At 38.4% G+C, this 22751-nt stretch overlaps 1 protein-coding gene across 1 annotated transcript in view; it reads right to left on the reverse strand.

The window, feature by feature from the left end:
- Positions 1-22751, reverse strand: part of LOC141432486 (uncharacterized) — a gene marked incomplete in the record, with an annotated part of 41296 nt that overhangs the window by 13537 nt on the left and 5008 nt on the right. Inside the window, 1 exon segment of the mRNA XM_074094070.1 lies at positions 4903-5038. Coding sequence (XP_073950171.1) covers positions 4903-5038 — 136 coding nt within the window.

A 22751-nucleotide genomic window follows, 5' to 3' on the forward strand; every position in this document is an offset into this window, starting at 1 on the left:
GAAAACTTTGAACATGAAACTAACGCGAGACTCACTCATATGAAATATAATTGACCCGATAAACTCACGTCTAAATCGAGTTTAGCTTCGACATGCGTGTGTGCGTGTGCGCGGTGTTGCAGCAGCCGCTGAGTCGCGTTGCTCCGAGAGAACGAGAGCTACGGATTAGCCCGAAACAATGTCGAGCTAAACTCGATTTAGACGTGATTATCCGGGTCATTAATTAATATAACCGAAAACTTACACTAAGGGTACTGTACAGCGCCTCTACTAACAATTTACGCCGTTGCTATCGAGTACTGTCATTGTAAACTCATGGTAGTGGTACTGCAGAACACGTAGGTACTTACTTTCAGTTTCGCTCATCGATAATTCCAAAGTCTCAATAACATTTAGCCATTCCGAATACTTGGCAATAAAGCATTCTCTAGTCCTGGTAATATTTTTCCAGTATTCTGCCAGTCGCTTGGATAAACAATTGACGTGGTGTCGAATGTTTTCGATATCTAGGTTATACGAGTTCGGCAAAACTTCGGCTATATTTAATTAAGTTTTCTGTCGAGGAATTATGCACACTAAACCAATTAATTATATTTTTCATCACTTAATCTGATAGTAGGTTGCATTTAACTTGAAATCGTGTTGTAAATTCGATTTACATCTTTAGGGATGTAAGTAATTTGACGACCGATGGCAAGTGGTTAGAGAATGTAAAATAAAATCAATCGTAGTGATCGTAGTGAGATTATGACTAAGAAATGCCTTATTCTAAAACATCATTTATCACTTCTCCCGGACACAATGGCTGAATAATATAATCTTCTTTATATAAACAATAAAGTAGATACCATACTAATAAATCAATGCCCCACACTGCCATTAGTATTGTGTAATATCATCAGCAAATATTTATGAATCATAGCAAATAAAAACCAGTTTAATCTTATATCTTTAAACAAGCAATTCTTGTATGTTTATTTATTTCGGGGAACCCAGAAACGGCTCTAACGATTTCGATGAAATTTGGAATATAAAGAGGGATTTCGGGGATGAACACTCGATCTAGCTTGGTTTTATCTTTGGGAAAACGTGTAAACGTGTGTTATCGAGTTTATCGCCCAGGCACTTTACTTATAAATGCAAAAAAAGAACCCTGCTAAGTTTATTAAGTTTAGATTTTTCTATACATACGTGTTTTTAAATCGTTCCAGAATATTTAAGTTCGCAGATCACTCACTGGTCATGCACTGACCAACGTTTAAAGAGTACCTACCGCGTCAAAGATGTGACTGCACCTTGATTCGAAAATTGTGATCAAAAAACCATTAAAAGGGTTTTTAAGCAAAGTTTTAAGGCAGTGTATTGCCGCAGTGAAGCTAAGGGGCCATGACATGAACCTACGAACTTTAAATTCTCGAACCGTCGGCCGTCGCCTGAAATCTCCATTTCGTTTCGGGAACTAGGCCAATAGTGTGAAATATAAATTACAGTTTATGGAAACCAGCTGCATGTAATGCAGCACAAAGTCTTGATAGTGTAAGAACAATAAAAAAAATATTGTTTGTCCAGCGATAACATAAACGAGTACGGGATGGAGTGGATCCGGCGTATCAGTCAATTGTTAATTCCGCCAATATCGTCGTGGTATCATCCGCTATCATACAGTAGGATACAAAATTAGTGGAGGTATACAATAAATTGCATTAAGTAGGCAGCAGGGTTGGAGCGCGGAGTGGCCCCTATTTATAAAAGTTACTACAAGTGCTTATATAATTTCTACATAATTGACACTTTTTTTACCGATGAACAAAACGAAGGAGTTCTTAAGTCGACGCGTATATTGGAAAGCGTATACGCGAGGGTGTCCATATTAATTTGAAAAAATCTACCCTAAGGACAGGGGAATTGATTGAAGGGGTATTGCGGGTACTCTCGAATGGTAAACTCATCTCGAGTAGGGCTTATTTCATCTAATTTTCATTATGCCTATTTACTAATTCCACTAAATTTCAAATTGCCAGGAGCTCATAATACCTAAATATCAAATTGTGTCGTTCCTAAAATGAACAAATGTCATAATGACTTTGACCTACTTAAAACTTCTCATCTCCGAAATACTTAAAAATTGAAATGTGCATTGCTCAAATACCAAATCAAGATACGAACTTAAATAACTTAAACTGAAAACTTCAGAAAAGCAAAATGTCACAGTTTCATAATGCCTAAATACTACTGACAACGACGATGATGATTGCCTGATATATCAATTCATACATAATCTTTATAAAAGGTGGTAGATAAAAAGTGTAGATTTTTTTTGACATTCATAAGTGCTTGTTGTAGCCTAAATTGAATAAAGATATTTTGACTTTGACTTTGAAAATTGCCACTTCAATGTAAGTGGCCAGCACTAAAGAAGATAAGTAAAGCATAGTAATTATACTCGTACATGAAGGTTAACTAGCCTTTTTGAAATTTAGCTATTCTGGCACCTGGTTATGGTTTCTGCGATAAAGGTGTTGTGAAGTTTGTCCATTATGAAACTAACGCATTTTAAAATTCGGCCATATTAAGAACATGGTGTTTTGAGAAAAAAAGTTAGGTATTCTGTGATTTAGGCATTTTGACAATAAGTTCTTTTCAGATCTAGGAGTATTGGTAAAAGGGTAAAATAGAAAATAGGTGGAATAAGCCCTACTCCTCATCGCGGTTTTATAATACCTATCTAGCTTTTGCCAGCGGCTCCGCCCGCGTGGTATTCGGTTATCGCGCGCTGTTCCCTCGGGAACTGTCCATTTTGCCGGGATAAAAAGTAGCCTATGTCACTCTCGGGTCCATAAACTATCTTTATGCCAAAAATCACGTCGATCCATTGCTCCGTTACGGCGTGAAAGACGGACAAACATACACACAAACACACACACTTTCGCATTTATAATATTAATAATACCTATTGTTATTTTTGGACTTTTCTAATTTAATATAAATATAATTTTCCCATAAAATCTGTTGATTTATTTGTAGATATTTTATATATTGTCAGTACTTTGAAAAAATCTCGTATCTAAAATCAATGTGTCAACAGAATTGAACCTTGACATAAGCATAAGCTCGTAAAGTTAACTCAGAAGAATTATCTATTTTGAGGTAGTACGAGTCTCTTTTTAAGTAGTGACGATATTTAAATTTATCGACGTTGAAATTGATTCTCATCAATTCACATCACTAGGCAGAAAATAAGTACTCAGTGACAACCTACGAAATTTCGAAACGTCTTTTACATGCGTATTACATCCTTCTCTAACATATCAGCAGCCTTCATAAATCAAAGTGAACCAAGTATATTGATCTCATTCAGTTCCTATTTTAGCTTGGCTTCTATGCTTGTTATTGTTCTGTGAGTCCCACTAACGGCGAATAGCGAGAAGACTGCATTTTTTAGTATGAAAATTGTATCGCTTTTGCGCCGACCGACCAATTTTGTTAACTAAAAACACTCTTGGGATCGGGACTAGTACCTAAGTGCAGCAGCATGCCGAAAAAATTGCATAGTTTCGTTCTTAGTCAAAAGTAGGTCTTTTTGCCCAAGTCCGATTTTACTTGTTCAGCTTTTATTTATTCACGATTGATTGAATCACGGGGCAATGTTTTGTGTAAATCAAGTGACCTACGACAATAAAAATAAGAAATAAAGGCGATGAGGTAATTCTCAATTGTAACATTTAATTGTTGCGCAATACTCGTACTTCTAGACTATTAAAATTGAAGCGATGACGATCGATTATTCACGACTCTTCAACTTATGTTATCAAAATGCGTGTGTGCAAATAAAAAAAATAGTACATGCTGGTTGGCTTACCTCTCTTCGGCCCAAGTAAAATGTTTGTTTTATGAACATGATACATTCTTATGAGAGAGTTTGTTTCGGCCACATAAACAGAGTCGGCATCGTATTTATCTGTCATACGAGGGCTGGCTGGTAAGTTTCCGAAATGACAGATTAAAAAACAAATGAATTAAAAAATATATATGTCATCGTAATCTCTCGACTTTGGCGTAAATGCAGAGGCAACGTGAATTAATTATAATAAATCAAGTAATTTTTAAAAGCGATTCAAAGAAAACTTGTTTTCCATTTTCATGAAAATGGAAAAAACAGAAGTGCGTGCGGTTATTAAGTTTTATGTTTTAAAAGGCAAAACTGCAACTCAGATAAAAGCTAAACTGGACCGTGTTTTGAGGTCTTCTTCTCCATCTTTGAGCAGTTCACACTTGGGTTTCCGACTTTAGATGTGGTCGACAGAGCTGTAACGATGCTCCCCGCAGCGGACGGCCAAATGAGGTAACGACTCCAGAAATGATCGATAAAATTAAAAAAAATTGTATTGGATGATCGCCGTGTAAATTGCAGGAAATAGCAGAGATGGTAAACATTTCAAGAGAACGGGTTCTTAATATTTTGCACCAACATTTGGCAATGAATAAGCTATGTGCTCGATGGGTGCCTCGTCTGTTGACAAATGAGCAGAAGCAACGACGCAAGGATCTTTCGGCGGAATGTTTGGAGAAGTACAGGTCTAATCCTAGGGAGTTTTTACGTCGATACATAACGGTTGACGAGACGGATTTACCACTACACGCCGGAGACAAAAGAACAGTCTAGGCAGTGGACAAATCGCGGCGAACCGGCACCAAAGAAAGCCAAAACGATTTTGCCAGCCGGCAAAGTGATGGCAACCATATTTTGGGATTCCAAAGGAATAATTTTACACTGACTTTTGACTGGCTGTCAATTCTCACTCAACAAACGTACAATAGATGCAGATCCTTATATTAAATGAATAAATAAACTAAACTAAGCTATGAGGTAAGGATGTTAGAAGTTAGAGTAGGTAGTTATACCTGGTGAAGCTCAGCTGTGGCGAGGCGAGGATCTCGGGGAGGGATCCCCAGAGCGTCGCGTGGAGCTCCCGTACCGGCGCGCCCCACCAGCTCGCGTGGGAGTACCGTACTGTCGACGATATGAAGCTGCTGACACCTGCCGACAACGACATTGTTTAGGATACATTCAAGCAGAAACCACAGATTACATCAGCGATTCATTACTTTTTTGGCTGGCGACTCAAGATATAAAATCTTTAAAAAAATATTTTTTTTTGCAAATCCCAATACCGCACGCGAGCCGAGGTTAGAATTTCTGTTTTTTTTTATAAATTGCTTTAAAGTAGGTTATTGTAGAGCATGTTTCCATGGGATGATGGTACGAAGATCTAGATAATTAATTTCCAGCGATAATTGTCACGATAATTAATTACGTAGTGATAATTATCAAACATAATATGACTTTTATGTCTGCGTGTGTGTGATAATATGCGTAGACGCGTAGTCTATCTATAGTGAGTCCAATACCTACATATAAATACTTATACTCATACTCTTTTATTGGTAATATCATTATTACACGTCAATTTGTTAAATTATTCTAATATATTCTAAATTAATTTAATAATTTTCAGTAAGTAATAGCCGTTGGCTGAAATTTAAGGAGCTCATTAAAAGTGTAGAATGTGTGCTCGACAAGACAGTTTTTCAGTCATTTTTAGGGTTTCGTACCCAAAGGGTGCCAACGGGACCCTATTACTGAGACTCCGCTGTCTGTCTGTCTGTCTGTCACAGGGCTCTATCTCTTAAGCCGTAAAAGTTAGACAAAAGTTACAAAATAAAGGGGGTCGTCATGCAAGAAAAGTGTTTTTTACAACGTTTTTTGGTTGCTAGGTGTTATTAGCCGTTGCTAAGGCGACCGAGTCGCCTAGTAACGACTAGCTATTTCGTTTGAATATTCCTTTTAAATTTGCGATTTTAATGATGTTTTATAAAAGCTTCGATAATATAATATAGTGACTGTCTGATGCAATTTATGAACCACAAACCTCAATGAAGCCAACTTTGATAAAGCGATCGCCAAATCCACACCGTATAATTACTATGTTTACCTATTGTTTTTTACACTAAAAAAATCATACTATGTATTTAACACTATTTACAAGGTTTATAATACAGTTTAAAATTTATTCACACTAGTCGAGCTTCTTATATTATTATTTAATTACTCAACATACGAAGTCCGCTGAATTTCCGCGAATTAGGGCATGAAAGTACCGGGAAATCCCGGGAATTTCGAATACTCTGGTACCGGTTCTGGAGAAAAAATCCCGGTTCTTCGGTTCCTTCGGTACTGAGTTTGTAACTAAACTAATTGACGTTTTTTGAATTCAAAAATTACGCGTGGGCCTTGTAATGCTGTCACCTTAACCGATTCACACACGCTCGGTTTTATTCGGGTGCAATCGGCATGCTCGGTCCGTCTGCTGCCGACCTGACGACGGCGACGACGACGAATGGTGAACCAGTGCCCCTAGTGTAAGTTTTCGGTTACAAAATACGTCTCGATCGCGTTCGCGATAAAATCTCAATTTTATAGAAACACGAACAGCGCCTCTAGTGTAACGTTTGCGATGTTCGTGTTTCCATACAAATTGAGATTTTACGCGAACGTGATCGAGACGTATTTTGTAACCGAAAACTTACACTAGGGGTACTGAGGTCTTATTGCTTAACGCACTTGGTATCACAATCGTTTTTACCATTTCTTTCTGTCACTTCGTGTAGGATGAGGGTAGAAGGAGATGGTGATTGCAACCGCTAATGTCAGCGCGTTAGACAATACGGCCTCAGGTAGTCAAAATATATCTGTTAGGATTTAGTACAGGTACTATCCTGTAGTCTGTATGTCTAAACGATTGATAATGATAGTGATGAGTTTGTTTGTGTTTTTGTCTATGTAATGTTAATCAACACTACCACCTAAATAACAACTAGTTATATGTTAATGATGTGTTACGTATCTTTTTGTTCTATTTTGTCATATTTTTATATACCTACAGTAATAGGCTTGCATTTGACCACAATCACGCCTGATGGTAAGCAAAGATGTTGACTGAGGTGGAGCACGCCTGCCAAATAAATGTCCATTCGCCCTAGATTTTAAGACAGCCTCATTGTAGCGATCAGAAAACACAGAAGCTGGCAAGGCTTTCCACTCCTTAAATATCCGGCCGGATAATGAAGGACGAGCGAAAACGCTTTGTGTGAAGTTTACTTCTGGTCGACCTGTGAATGGAAGGAACTGATGGAATAAGATTGTGTAGCACCGAGCACGAGCTACCCTTCTGCGGTGGCGAACTCTGTTAGCAAAAATTTACCACAAAATCGCCGCTAATGAGTTTCTTCATCGCTCGCCGTTCCACCGAATCCAAAGCAGCCAACTAGTACTGGGCAGAGCCGTCCTAAAGGTGACAGCAATAGGTACTCCATGCAATACCGGACTCGGGCTCTGTAAGGGTGAAGGAGCTGGTCCGCAGTAAAGTATCGCCTAACTTTGGAAAGGATGCCAAGCTTTTCGCAGCGGTTTTGGCGCGAATGAACCGCGCTGAGCTGACAGCCATTTTTTTTTTGCCGCGGCACATGGCAAGAGTCTAAAGCGCTATTCAGCCTCCGACAGGGGCGACAACCAAAGAGGATGATATGTGAATTTTAAATTGTTCTTTATTCAAAATACTTGCACCTAGTGCTTACATTTTGGTGATATGTTTTTATTAACTTGTAATGTAATGTAACTAGTTATGTTTGTTCGGGTGGAATTAACATTTCAACTTAAATTTGAATCCGATGACAATGCAATATTATTATGACGTAGAGCTGATCTGATGATGAAGTAAGATGTTGGCCATAGGAACTCTGTAATAAAACGACACGAAGGCATCGATTTTGGTCTCATTTGATTCGTCTGACGACTACCTACTTTGGTAACCAGGGGCAAAAAGGACCGCTAGCAAAAAGCTTGTATTAGATTTTTTACAAAAAAATATTACTGAACTATTTGTTTTTAAAACATTGTATTGTATTATGTAAACATTGTATGTGCGGAAGCGGAACCCTTCATGCGCGAGTCGTTCGCACTCGCACTTGACCGATTTTTTAAAAATGTCTAACGACGGAGCCGAAGTAATTGTCCCGGGCAACTTGTTGTACACCCGTCGGGCCTACAACTTGAGTCACTTCGCCGGACTTAGCGAGCGGTCGCTTGACTGAACGGAGCCTTTGAGGGTTACGCAGCGAGTACCCACTCAGCCACGTCGAAGGTCTTCGAAAGATCACAACAGAGATCCGCAACTTGCTGCTTGTCTTCCAAAGCATTAGTGATTCCACGCACAATCTCACGAGCCAAGTCGGTCGTCGAGCTGCCACGTCTGTACGCATATTGGCTATCTGACAGCGCATTTATTGATGTGAGGTACTTGGTAAGTCGCGAGTTCAGACCATATTCAAAGACCTTCGCCGTGGCTGATACTATGGACACCGGCCTATACCCATCAATGTTCTATCTGTTTCCTTTTCCTTTAAAAAGGGGAGAGATTTTACTAGCTTTCAATGCTTCCGGAAATATAGCTTCCCTCAAACATGCATTATAAAAAAGTGCCAAAATTGGCGACATAGTATCGGCCACAATATTTAATAGCTCCATAGGAACGTCGTAGACGTCCTTAGACGGTTTGTGCGATATCTTCGCGGAGATTATCCGATACACCTCGTCGCGAGTAAAGGGAGTGAGTCTCATGGAGCGAATATAAACTAACTACTACTTTTGTGGGAGTAAGCTTATATATATAGAGCTCTCTTCAGACACATGTTATGCCTGGGGACTGAAGTCCGAAGAGCGCCAGAAGTTGTATTTATGCGTCCGAATTGAGAAACTTCGATAGTGCGATGCAGGAGGTTGCATTTGTTCGGTGTGACAACTAGATGGCGCTTCCTTTCCGAACTTGTAGCTACAGGATTAGATTTCACTAGAATCGTGATTGACTAAAACCTAGGAAAACAAAAACAAATGCGTACGAAGTTTCGCTCAGGCCTGCGAACTGGTTTCTTAACGTGACCTCAGACCAGACTATCACCGCCGAATGATTAGCGGCAGTAGGAAGTGTAAATTATTCATGGATCGCGGGTCGTGTTCGCTGAACCGCAACTGCGGTCTGGCTGCTGTCTGCTCGTTACTGATAATGATAACGACCTAATGACCGCCGGCAACTTCGTCGATAATGAGTTTTGTAAAAATAAATCGGGTTAAGTCGAGACGGACGGACGGACAGACGGATTTTCAATTACTTTGCTCATATGTCGCAAATCGCCAGACTTCCCTCCACCCATGCCTTCCGAAATGCATAATGCAATCTACGGATGGTTTCTTGATGTGAGCGAGACTGACGTGGAAATAGTCACAAGCCTTTATTTGGCGTCAAGCGTAAATTGTGCAAACTATATAGAAACACGATGTCACCCAAAACACGAAGGTTATCAAGCCTAAGTAACTGTATAAATAAATAGTTTAAAATTCAGTTTACGTTGGTGCCATTGCGTTGGCTTATGTGAGTCATGATATCACGAGAGGGGACCCACTGGGTCATTGGCTCCAAAACGAGCTCAGTTCATGAATTCATTTAAACAAGGCCGGTAATATGAGTGCTTGTTGTTTGTTACATTGCTGCAAAACTGACAACTGTATATTGTCCAAGTTTTTACAGTAAAACATGGCTAAGAGTGCTAAGACAGTTAGCGAAATTATTGTAGGTACAGTCATCGTCTCCAATCTGACACAACAAAGCTTCCATAAATAGGTATCTGATACGGTAGGACTCTATTTCTAGTTTATAAAAAATATCAAATTATATTTGTAGGTAGTTTAACAAAATTCATGTTTTAACTAAGTTCTTATCGGAGAGCCGAACACTGAAGCTGGGGCCGATAGTGTCTTTTTCAACCTCGACATTGGCAAAATCGTCGACAGTATCGGTAGCGACGGAGCTATATATTTTTATAAAATTGATGGTCTAGTTTAGCTTAATTAATTACGTTACGTCAGATGACGACAAGTATAATTGCAAAGGTTGTGTCCATTAATTGCGAGATGTTGCCTCACAAACATTTTTACGTCACTGACTATAAATACATAATAAATTAATAATAAAGAGGTGTATGCACACGGATAAATGAGAGTACTGGACTTTATTAACTTAGGCTATATTATTATCTCACAAAGGTGCAGTTTCCGGGATACGCAGAAGAAATAGGAAGCAATTAAGTAAATAGCAAGTTAATAAATGAAACTGTACAACATAATAACTTGTTTTCAGGAAGAGCAACAAAAATAGAAACGAACCCATCGCCGTTTTATGAATAACAGCGACATAAATAGCCGTAACGTCGTCAAAATAAAGCGCTATCTTCACGCAAAACTGTTTGCCAGTCGCCGCAGAGCGCAGACACAACAACTTCCTTTTAGCGCCGGAAACTAAACAACCTTCGTAAACTGTAAGTAAGTCACACCCTGAACATTAGCAGCACCATTAATGTTTTACGAACCATTGTCACATAGGTACATAAGTAACCATAAACGATTGTAAACAACCTCAACGGCCAGCCAGACGCCTCATCATAGCTTGTATGTACGGTAGACAACAATGCAAGATCATTAAAAGAGTGATAGTTTGAATTTAATCAATAAACTCCAATATTTCTTCACAAAAATTACTACAAAATTTAGGGTGTTAATTAATGGACTCAATAGCTTCGCAGTTTGTTTTAACGAAGCGTAGGTATTTATGGAATTTTCTAAATGCTTTATTTATGTAAAGCAAAGCAACGGTAGATTAATCTAAATCTATCCATATGATGCTTTTTGCGCACTGTTATTGTCTATTTTTAGATTTCTTATCAGTATTCTATCGACAAAACTTCGAGGTGCCATACTAGGACTATAGGACTTATATGTAGGCGCATGGCTTGTTTCAGTTGTAAAATAAACTGATTTTATCTTAGTGCCGCGCTTTCTTCTCAATAGAGGTTTTCGAACTGATGAAAGATTTTTCGACGATTACTAAAGTGCTCAAATTGAATAAAGATGACTTTGACTTTGATTATACACTATGTTTTTCTTGATTTTCGTTCTTGAACTTCGACAGACGGTTCAGTTCTTTAAAGGAAACCTGGTAATTTACTTTTTACTAGGGCAAATTGTTTTTTTTTTTCATACATAATACAACTTTACAGTCATTGTTAAAAAAAACTCGACGAAGACATTTTAATACTGCTTTCACAAATAGCATTAAACGGCTTCATGGACACTTACTACTCACATATACATATGTCAGCGATAAACAATCGTCCCTAGCAACTCGTACATACGTCGACGACTTGATACGACATATGAAAAAAAGCTTGAGAAAACATCGGTAACCTTTCCAAGTCCTATATAGGTATGTTATGTAGTATCAAGTATCAATATCGATACAACGCGAAGTATTACAATGGATGCTTATGTTCACATCAGTGCAACAAACGGTGCTAATGCGGTTGACCTCATTGTGAAGTGCAGCGACAAATTAGATTTACTACCCGTGTCAAGTCAATGTGCGGTTAGTCAGCCTTGGTCTAAGAAATAAATTAATGCAGCCAATCTGCTGAATGTGCCAGTAGGTGACCATTATCTAGAGTACCTAGACGTTGATACATTAACATTACTTGTAGGTACCAACAGCCAAATAAGTGGTCTATCAATTTTTAAACAAGTTCCTATCAAATGAATATGTCGCTAAAGTCGAACTTTCAAGTTAGACACGTCAATTGACATTAGTTTTGTGACATGCAAACTATTATCAAACACAGATAGTACAGAAATCAATCTCTATACAAGTGCGATCGAGCAACGCACACATTGACACTGCTCACGGACACGATATCTCGGACCGAATGGGACCTGCGTCTGTGAACTTTTTTGTGCAAATAATGGAGCAATAAAAAAAGTTATTATAACTGTTCAGTGGACGGTTGTTTAAATTAAAAAATAGTGAATTTCGCCAATAACGAAAATTAACGAAATCGTCGCAAGATATTTTTTTTAACAAATTTATAATATAACAATGACATTAAAATTAAAATATTTTGGTTATTTATTTATATTTCCATTCTTCCCGTTTCATTCTCAACAATAAATCAAACAACTAGATACGAGTGCCACTAGCACGATAGTTTTTTGGTGCATAAGCCATAGTTGACAACAGCAACAACATAGTTGAGTAGGTATGAAAAGTGAAGTACATACAGGAGATTGACTTCTGATCTGAACTATCTGTGTTTTGCGACTTTAGGGTGGTAGACCACATATTTGGCTGGCACATATTCTGAGCGAAAACTACACTTTGAGGTCTTATTGTGTAACGTACTCGGAGTCTCACCATTTCTATCTGTCATATGGTCAAAGAGGAGGGTAAGAGATGGTGGATGTGAAGAGTGCGATAGACGACCTCTGATGTGGATACAAACGGAGTCAAAATTAATCATCAATTACCGATTTGCTTCAATCACATTTTGGCGTATAGGTTTTTGTCAGGAGTTTTCTTGAAGCAAAGATTCACTGATCCATCCGAACATAATCACGATGAGTGCTCACGTTTGTAGATATTCTAGATATCATTAAAATGTTGGCATAAATTCAATCTTCGTGTTTGTATATAAACAAGTCAAACAAAACTCAGCGAAGTAAACAGCTACGGTCACAAAGTAATTTCTGTTAAAGCGGCAAGCCGCGAGATAATTGGCATAAACAAACCGAGCAATTGGAGCATATTCAATATTTGTCCGACTTCTCTTTCGCTAAATTACGAATAAATATTTATAGCAGGAACTAGATTTTGAGAAATTAATACCGTGTAACCTTGATTTCGTTCGTTAGTCTGCCCTTGAAAGTTTCGAACAGCGTTAACGTAAATACATATTAAATTAAGGAAGGAGATAGTAAGTGTCAAACTAGTTTTGTGACTCACAAAGCTATACTGTTTTTGATGTCCTCGATGACGTATCCGTCGATGGTGATCCTTTCTACGAACTAGGTACATGTTTCGCCGATGTGAGCGAATGTAATTGAACAGCTGTCCTGAAGAGTTATAAAAGTACGTAAGTAGAAAAAAAAGCAAGAAGAAAGAAGAAGAAGCTTATCATAGATAAGCCTTGCCGATAAGCAAGAGGATTTTTAAACTTAGCATGCCGTAAATCGTAGAAAAGTCTTGCCGATAAGCAAGAGGATTTTTAAACTTAGCATGCCGTAAGGTGCTTTTATCCAACTGAACTCGGACGTTGAACGCAGGTAGATTTATGCAAGCAATTGGATTTTAATGCTACGGAATTCGGAAAGTCTACGTAGTCCTGTCCTGAGTAGAATGCGTATACCAATTGGCTGGAAGTGTAATCGCTCTATACCTTAATACTCTTACATATTGTGAGTGCTGCAATATGATACCGCTCCAGTGTTCACTATAATGTATGTAGGAAAGGGTACTTGTCGCCAAAGCGCTGGTTCTCGTAGAACCATGCTTGAATATTAAAAAAGATTTTCCCTCCGATTGCTTTTCCGTCTTTCAATTAAGTCAAGGTAGAAGCATAATACGTATATTTAAATTAGAATCGAAGTCAGATAAGCTCTCGCTCTATACCTATTACAAAACAAAATGTTAGGCGTCAAGGAGTTATTTGACTAGAATGTCCCTGTTGGTTCGAATCGAAGGTCAGTTTCCAAATGTACTTTTAACAGGCACAATTTGTACTTTCGCAATCTATGCCTATTCAAAAGAAGTGCCTTATTATGTGCAAACATGGTTTAAATTTCAAGAACATCAAACTTTGCACTCTTAAACTAACACAGCCTTTCGTAGCCAAAAGATTACAAAATCCTGTGAGATTTTCAGTATCTTTTTGCGGTTTTTTATATATAAAGCAATAGATTTTTCCGCATTGTTATCTTAAGGCCCAAGAGGCAGGTTTGGAACCAAGAAGTACCACCAATTAGGTAGATATTAGATAGTGAGTATGAGGACATAAAACAAGGGCGCAAAACATCCAGAAAATTCAGTCAATGCTTACTTGCTTAAGTCGCGTCGCGACCTTCTCTCCTTTTTTAGAGCCACGTGGGTGTGCCGAAGCCAACGCAACATTTGCGATTCGCCAACTATCCGCCACGCCAGTGTATCTTTAGACCGGTCTAGACAATGAAGTTGATTGAAACTGATCACTTCTGAATCTTTTAACGAAAATAGGTCGTTATTTCAATTGATAGAGACAGTTCTGTGAGTAAATAAGTTTAAATTGATAATTAATATCTACCCTAGCACATCTACCAACTTACTTCCTTCGACATACCTACTTATGTACGCCAAAAAATGAAATTTTTAACAAAATTTTATCACAATGTTCATTTGGACTAAAAGCAACTGTTTACATGCTCAAGTAACTCTTTCAAAACACTACCTATTGACAAGTGTATCCAACACTTTTAAGCAGGACAAAAGACAAGCAAGGTCGACGGCCTGCGCCCGCGCACCCGTTCCGGTGCGCCCGCACTCGCTAATAATAAAGGACTCACATGTCAACATTGTTCAGTTTAGAGATATCACAAAGTTAGTATCTTAGATAAGAGCAAGACTAGCAAGAGTCATTTGGGATATGAACGTATTATCTTGAATTCTATAACATCGTCAGTTTAAAATGTTTGTAATGATTGCGCAACTCGTTTGTTGGTGTGGTGACGTGTGACGGGTGAATTAGTAACTTAATGCAATTTAGTTCTTTATTGACCGTGCGGAAATAATTTCGACCGTTGCTTAGTATAGCAAGACACTGTCTCGCACACTAGGCCACGTATAGTTAGGGTTGACAACTTTTTTACAAGAAATAAAGTATATTTAGGCCTGAGAAAGAAAATAGAAAATAGAATTTTAGAACAATGAAGAGTGTTTTAATGTTTTAAAGACAATTTTTTTGTCTTTCCACAACTAATCAATTTAGCGACATTCAAACTAAAATTAAATAAATAAGGAGCTATTTTTTTAGTAAATTTACATTGACATATTCGTCCCGAAGCGCCACTACTATGACTAGGTAAGCTGCACTGCCTTAGCGTGTGCTTAGTGATAGTAATTTTGATGCTGAAAACAGTATTTTGTATACTTTATTTTTGTTCAACAGTAAAAAGTATAATGTAAAAAATAGTATAATACTGTTTTTAACAGTATAGTTGGCAACCCTACGTATAGTGTAGAAATTGATCGAGATCTGGGTTTGTGCGAGGCGTGGGAGAAAGCAAAGGTGACATTATAAGTTAGATCAGCATGTGTGATATCCCCACACCTCATTTCTCCCGGTTCTCAAAACCAATAGTGACTATTCGAGGTGGCCACGGAGCAGTCAACCAACTCAATGGTTAGTACTCGTATATTGTGTTTTTAGGTGGCTCTATGACCTGTCCACAGCCTTTTTGATTTGTGAGTCCTCCCGCAGCCATGGCTCGCATGTGGCGTTCGAATCCAGCTTGCATCGACACCATGCAGTGTGCAGTAGTCACTTGCTGTTACTCGTGGCCTAATGATGTGCAACCTTATCGCAATAAATGCACAATGACTTCTTTGACGAAGACAATGATATCTTACTGAGTCATGGTTGTACTGCGGATCGAGCTTACGGCGGTTGACATAATAGTTATATTAAGGTATGATTTTATTGATCACCTAAAAATGCATTTTCGGCGACCTAGTAAATAATATTTGTTCCTAAAATAGTTGATCTGTTACCTAAATTGAATAATAAAATAATTAATTTAATCACTGGAAAATAATATTGATCATCAAATAATTGAACTGAAATTTGACGATAATGATATACAATGAAATAATAATAATAATATCCTCTAACAAATTACACCAATTGACCCAGCCCCAAACTAAGCAAAGTTTGTTCTATGGGTGCTAAGGAACGGGTACATACATATACACTTAAATATATACAAACATCCAAGACTAAGTACCTACTACAAACATTTGTACTCATCATCCAAATATTAGCAAAAAAATGTTCAGTTCTGGCACTTCGCCGGCCGATACCGCGGCACAATGAGGGCTATCGCGTATGAATTCGCCACTAGAGGCGCTAGTGTAGTGTGAGGTCTCCGAAATGTCAAATCTCATAGTTTTTGGGTGAGCTACGCGGGTTTATTTATAATTAGAATAAATTTGTGAATATTTTGCAATATCTGAAATTAATTATAGCAAATATGCGTTCCGGGGCAATGAATGTCTGTGTTTTGAGACAGTTTTGTCTTTCGGAAACCTTTGTCCTCCCTTTTTTCCGAACAAAACGGGGACTATGCAACACTGTGGCATGCTCGATATTTTTATGGCACGGTTTTAAGGTGTATTAAATATGATTTTAATCTAAACTTTGTTTTCACGCCCGTAATAACAGACTTTGAAAGCCATACTTAAAAACCTCACGCTACAGTGCGCCATCTAGTGAGACAAAAAACGATAGCCCTCATTGCTTCGCTCGCTCGGCTCGCACCGAGGGTCGCAGTTCTACCTAACACTCCTCCTCGCTTCGCTCGTCGTCGTACCTAACCAGACCTGACTTAGTAGAATAGGTAGAAGCATCGAATTAAGGAACTGATCTATTTGTTAGGTGACAGATCGATTATTTTGGTGATCGAATTTTGATGATCAGATCAAACTATAATTTAGGATACAGGTTTACATTGATCTGATGACTCATACTTAGAGACAGTTTTGATTAATATGATGACTAATATATTTCTTAGGGATAGATATTATAATTAGGGTATCGCAGTTTAGTGACAAATCTAAATTTAAGTGACAGAAAATATAGTTCCCGTTATATTATAACTCGCTCGCTGCGCAGAATCGGTTTTTTGCATGCTAAGCTAACCTAACCTTTCTCAAATAATAGCATTATTAAGTTGTACAACATGCGGGGTCCTTAATTAGTTTTGCGGAAGTCACAAATTGTTTAATATACTTATAAATTTGCCTTTTATGTGACCAGTTCCAGTTCCATGCCCCGCATCACTTGTGAAACGGGTCTGTAAAACTCGGTCACCAAAGGAATAAAAATGTGCATGGAATGTTGCACGGTGAGTTTCCTGACTTCATAATTTATTCATTTTGAATATGAAAAATAAATTTAAATTAAAATAATTTTACTTTTGCCGCTTGTATCTTCCTAGACAACGGTCAGTTTTGTAGTTTTCGACATCGTATTTTAACTGTTCTATTTAGTGTCTCAAAACATCAGTAGGTAGAAATGTACAGTCGGACAAACCGATTCATGTGACATTCCACATCTTTGACAAGGAAATATAGTGAAAAATGATTGATTATTAAAATGTTCCACTCTGGTACCATACCATCAGCCAAATAAGTGGTCTATAATTTTTTAAACAAGTCCCTATCAAATGAATATGTCGCCAAAGTCGAACTTTCAAGTTGAAGACACGTCTATTGGCATTATTGCTTTATGACATGCAAAGGGTTATCAACTTTAGGGTGGAAGACCACATATTTGGCTGATGGTATATGAATCAGATGGCTCAATTGTACGATCTATTTATAAATAAAATTTAATTTAGGACTACCTATTTATTATCCTTTGTGAAGGTGTAGTGTGAGTTTAACACGTCTTATTTGGTGTTGGCCTTCGATTTTTAAATACATATTTATACAACAAAGATGGAAAACCGACTCATTGACGCTAACAACATTATAAGTGTTTCGGCTGCCTTTACAACCAAGTATTTAGACTACCTATTTCTGTTAGACAGAGGTTTCCCTGTTGAGTTTCTTGCCGGATTCTTCTCAGCAGAGGTTTTTCCGAACCGGTGGTAGATTTTTTTTGACATTCATAAGTGCTTGTTATGGCCTAAATTGAATAAAGATATTTTTACTTTTGACTTTGACTTTGACTTTGACAATATACTCGTAACGTAATACATCGAATCATTGCTCCGCGTGTAGATTAGTAGTCAGTGGGATGAATATTGGCAATCTGATTTATCTGACAACTTTCTTTAATACTTATTATGTACATATTAGCCTGGAGAAGTTTGCCACGGCTAGACAATAAAGTCTTTCATTTATTCCAATACCAAGTGGTGCCCAGCCAGTCGTTAAGGAACACATCCAGATTATGCCGATATCATCGCTTGCGCTTACCACGTCGACACCATTCATTTTGTGGGATCCAGGACGTAGCAATTGTAAACCACCTGTGCATACATGCGGCTGACGTTAGCCCGTCCTGTCTCACTTCAGCCTCGAAGTCTTGGCATCCACAACGACAATGCGTGTTTTGGAAGTACGCTATAGTTTTTCGGATCCAGCCAAAGCGTTTCACTACGAGCATACTGCGCTCTACAATTTGGTCTTCTGGAAGTACTGTTATAATACGTATTTGAATAGCTAGAGGCTAAAAACGTGGGATTTAAACGTGGTAATCATAACAAAGTTATCGAAAGGGGTCCGTTATGACATCACCCACCACGCGGCCGGCTAGAGTGGACCCAAGACTTTCTATTTCAAATTGGCTTTCACCCACTAGGCAACCTGTTTACGGTTATAAAATACTATTTACTTCTATCTTTGCATAGAAGTGTTGTTTGTCTTGAAGCTGCGTCGAAATTAATGTGACGTAAATAATATTACTTTCTAAATGTAACCGGAGCTACAGAATCGATATGCCAAATGAATGTTTAATCGTCTCACCCTGAATCCCAAAAGTAAAAAGAAATATTCGATTATTAATTCAAAACAAGCGTTTAGCCTGAAAATACGTGTATGATAGATAGTAAAGTCGAAACGTACAAAACTTGATGTTGTAAACGAAATTCCAGAGTGGAAGCGAACCTAAATACATCGTACAAAATACTACAAAACTAAACGGATTCTAAAAATCATTTAGCTAAATAAGGATAGGTACACCGATTATTATTTATCTCAAAAAGTGCCATATGCAAACTGATCGCAACACAATAACGGTAAACATTATGATCAAGACAAGATCTGCTGTTCTGTTAGTTCGATGAATCAGCGTGTTTACAAAAGGTCGCCAACGTTTGTACACTAAATGTACCATTGTTTAACCTGAATTTTAAAGTATAAAAATATCTACAGAACAATTTAAACGCGTGGTTCGAAACCACTTGTGTCAACAGTCAACTTACGTTTAACAGCGATAATATAAATTATAATATAACAGTCAGAAGTTTTTTGTAATATCAGTGATATATATCACCATGCACCGTTTATTATTTTCCAATATTTAAACATAAAAGGGGAAGTCTTGGTCCGTTGTTTTATGGGTTTTTAAAGCGTTTCACTTTTGATTTTTTTGTATGAAAACTCTTAGTAACTACGATGTAAAAGAGCAGCAATAAAACTGGCGCGTGTGTTGGGACTGGTTCTAACATAATTTCGAAGTAGCAAAGCTTCCCTATAGCTTCTATGTCACTTAAGAGTCACCGATACCTGAGGCCGTATTGCCTACCGTTTCTGACGCTCGCGATCGCAATCAAATGACAGATTTCGCAAACAAAAACTGTCATTTGATTGCAATCGCGAGCGTCAGAAACGGTAGGCAATACGGCCTCAGGTCCGTGCTGGCTTTTAAATGCAATTCTCACGGCGTATGCAGATTTACCTTATTGCAGATGAAAATAATGTTTTTTTATACCTTTTAGTATATTATCGGCATCGTAATTATGTTTGTTTAGCAATAAAACATGCAACAGACGTTAGGGCCGTTGCGGGTGGATTGCATTCCGTCCGAGGCAACGTAATCGTCCATATACATTTCAATGGCAGTTAGTGAGCGGGCAAAACTGCACGCAAACTGCACGCTAGCTGCGATCGAAATGTACCTGGCAGTTGCAGTTTCTAACGTTCCCACGATTTTTTTTTCTGCATTACGTTGCCGGCGGCGGGGGCAAACCCATGGCAAACCCGACCACAGATGTGTTAAGTATAATTGAGGTAGGTAGGTACTGTGGTTAATAATATTGCATTCATCTAGACGAATTAAAATTTGACGTCGTCGCTGTTTTTGTTTCGTAGTATAAATTTTACTTATTCTATTGTGCGTCGCTCTGAGTACGAGATGGACTCGCGCTCCGAGGGTTCCGCACAAACCGAAGGAATTTCAAATAAAAAATAAAATTAATAAATTTATTTGTCTATGTAATTTTTTTGTACTGATTTCTGATGTGATTCATATCATAATTTACTTGTTTGTATTTAATTTATTTGTACTTACTTTGTATATATACTTATATCGAAGTGACAAAGGCACGCATTTTCACATCTTGGAAACGTACTACATTTGTTACCTTGGCCGTACGTACATACACCTAGCTGTTATTTGCAACATTGCATTTAGCACATTTGCGCTAAAATCTCGGCCTTCCTCAGTGATAAACAGTTCACAATCACATCTATGCCTAATAGAAATAAATAGCCTGTAATTATAAGTTCCATGAAATCCCTTAATTTTAAATACAATTATCTTATAACTTACTTACGCATTAAGTGAGACAAAAACTATGCGAATCGCTTGTGTAAGTTACCTGCTGTGCATAGGGCAATTGAGAAAAGGAATGAAAGCAAATTGGAAGTCAAGCTCATTGTATGAAATGTCACGCCTTCCAACTTTTCTTAATTCACAAAACAAGCAACACTATCCAGAATTCCACAATGCCAACCGTCCCCCATTTTCTCAGAAGACCATCGCCTACCAGTAAGGTACAGTCCCTCCAGACCCCTGGGGGTAGGGTGGAACTGAACCATACCACCGTAGTGCTGCAGTAAGCTACGGCGGGTATTAGGTAGGTTAGGTCAGTTAGGTAGCTTCTTATGCCCGAAGGACAAGCCGCCCAGAAATAGGAGCCCCGCCTAGCGGGGCTTCGTCGTTTTTCTTTCTCAAATCCAGCTAAGTACTTTTGGTCCTGACTGTACAACTTACAAATATAGGTAAGTACCTAAATCATAAATCACTGTGTCAAATATAAGTATAGTCTTTCGCGAAAACATATTTTTATTTTCAATTTTCCATCATATTCCAGCACTACTACACGGTGGTATGGTTCTGTCCCACCCTACCCCCAGGGGTATAGGTAGGGGTATGGTGGGTCTGACATGGGTACAGTCACTCTCATTAATATCTGCTACAACGGAGCGTTCAAAAATATCTGACAGGCCCTAGTAATAGAGCCGTATCAGATATTTATACACGCTTTGTTGTATCACAACACAATATTGGTGCTGGTGACTGTCCTGTATTCGAGAAACGGGTCAGTCGGTTCGGTGATCGCTTTAAGCGACACTTGGTACGTGTACATAAAGAGAGAGAGAGAGAGAGAGAGAGAGATTCTAAAAACTTGCCTTTTGCAATGTAGAAGACCGTCCTATTTTCGAAAGAAGCTGGTCTTTGCCATTTTCAATGAGGTATTGTCATCAAACAAAAAAGGACCAGTCAGTGGCTGCTCAAAATTACACTAAGTAGGTACAGTGGAGGAAACTGAATCACGTAGCGGGTTTGAACCTTTTCATAACCAATTTCGCTATGATTTCAGTGGAGTTAGTGACTGCCAATGGTATTGTATTCGAAAAACGGGTTAATAGTTTAAATAAACAGGCAACACGGTATCCAAACTTGCATAATGGATACTTTCCTGATTTCTTAGCAAACCCGGACTCTCGGCTACTGATGAGGCATTGTCTCCGAGAAATGGGCCAGTCGGTGACCGTTTTAAGTGACACTTAGCGGGTGCGCGCGAGTTTGCGTATCGACGAAGTAGGTAAACAATTAGAGTGACACGGTTCGATTCGCAAAATGATTTCTCTTCTGCATTTACATGCTTGATTGGTTATTTCGAAAATTAGCAAACTGTAATACCGGTTTTATAAGCTGTAAGGAATTGTAGAATTAAGTTGCTGGGAAATGAGAATACCTTTCACTGCCTCAGACCAAATAAATGCGTGGAGTTGCAACAAGGCTGGGAAAACACCAGTGTCTCCTTGATTTGTTGTCACTTTTACACAAGTGCGCATCCGAAGCGAACTTACGCTACGCAGACGCGGAAGATGTAGGTACCTTATGCGTAGTTTTACCCGGCAATATTTTGTTGTTCGCAGGATGCCGCTATAAGTACTTTTTATTTAGTACGAGATCATCGTTTGATGCAAATACGACCATATGCTTTACGCGAGCGTGCCACAAAGTTAATATTTAGTTTAAGTCTTGCTTCAACGATTAAGTGCTATCTATCCAATATAAATCCCGGTTTAGACCTACAAGAAAAATTGTGCAATTGCATTACATTGCGCCGCCGTAAAGCCAACGAATTTATATTGTAGTGGTCAATCAAGCGCCGCAATGTATCTAATCTTATAATGCAATTTGCACGATTTATCTTCAACAGACTAGCTAGATAGCTGCCATGCCATTGTCTATAAATGAAACGAGACAGCATGATACTGGCACTGTAAGGTTCACGTGCCATTCAAAAACCTGCAGGGCTACTACGAAACTCGAAGTTCGTGTCGTGCGGTCCCTCTCGCTCTCGTATTAAATAGTATAAGTGTCAGAGGGACCGCACGACACGAACTTCGAGTTTCGTGGTAGCCCTGCTGTACCTATTATAATAGATACCTATTAGATTCGCATTGGTTATCGTCACACGCCCCCCAGTTACGTAAGTAAACCACGCCTTATCTTTGGTTCACATCACGTTTAAGTTTAAGTCATAG

The sequence above is a fragment of the Choristoneura fumiferana genome, chromosome 11 (genome assembly GCF_025370935.1).
Source record: "Choristoneura fumiferana chromosome 11, NRCan_CFum_1, whole genome shotgun sequence".
NCBI lineage: Eukaryota > Metazoa > Arthropoda > Insecta > Lepidoptera > Tortricidae > Choristoneura > Choristoneura fumiferana.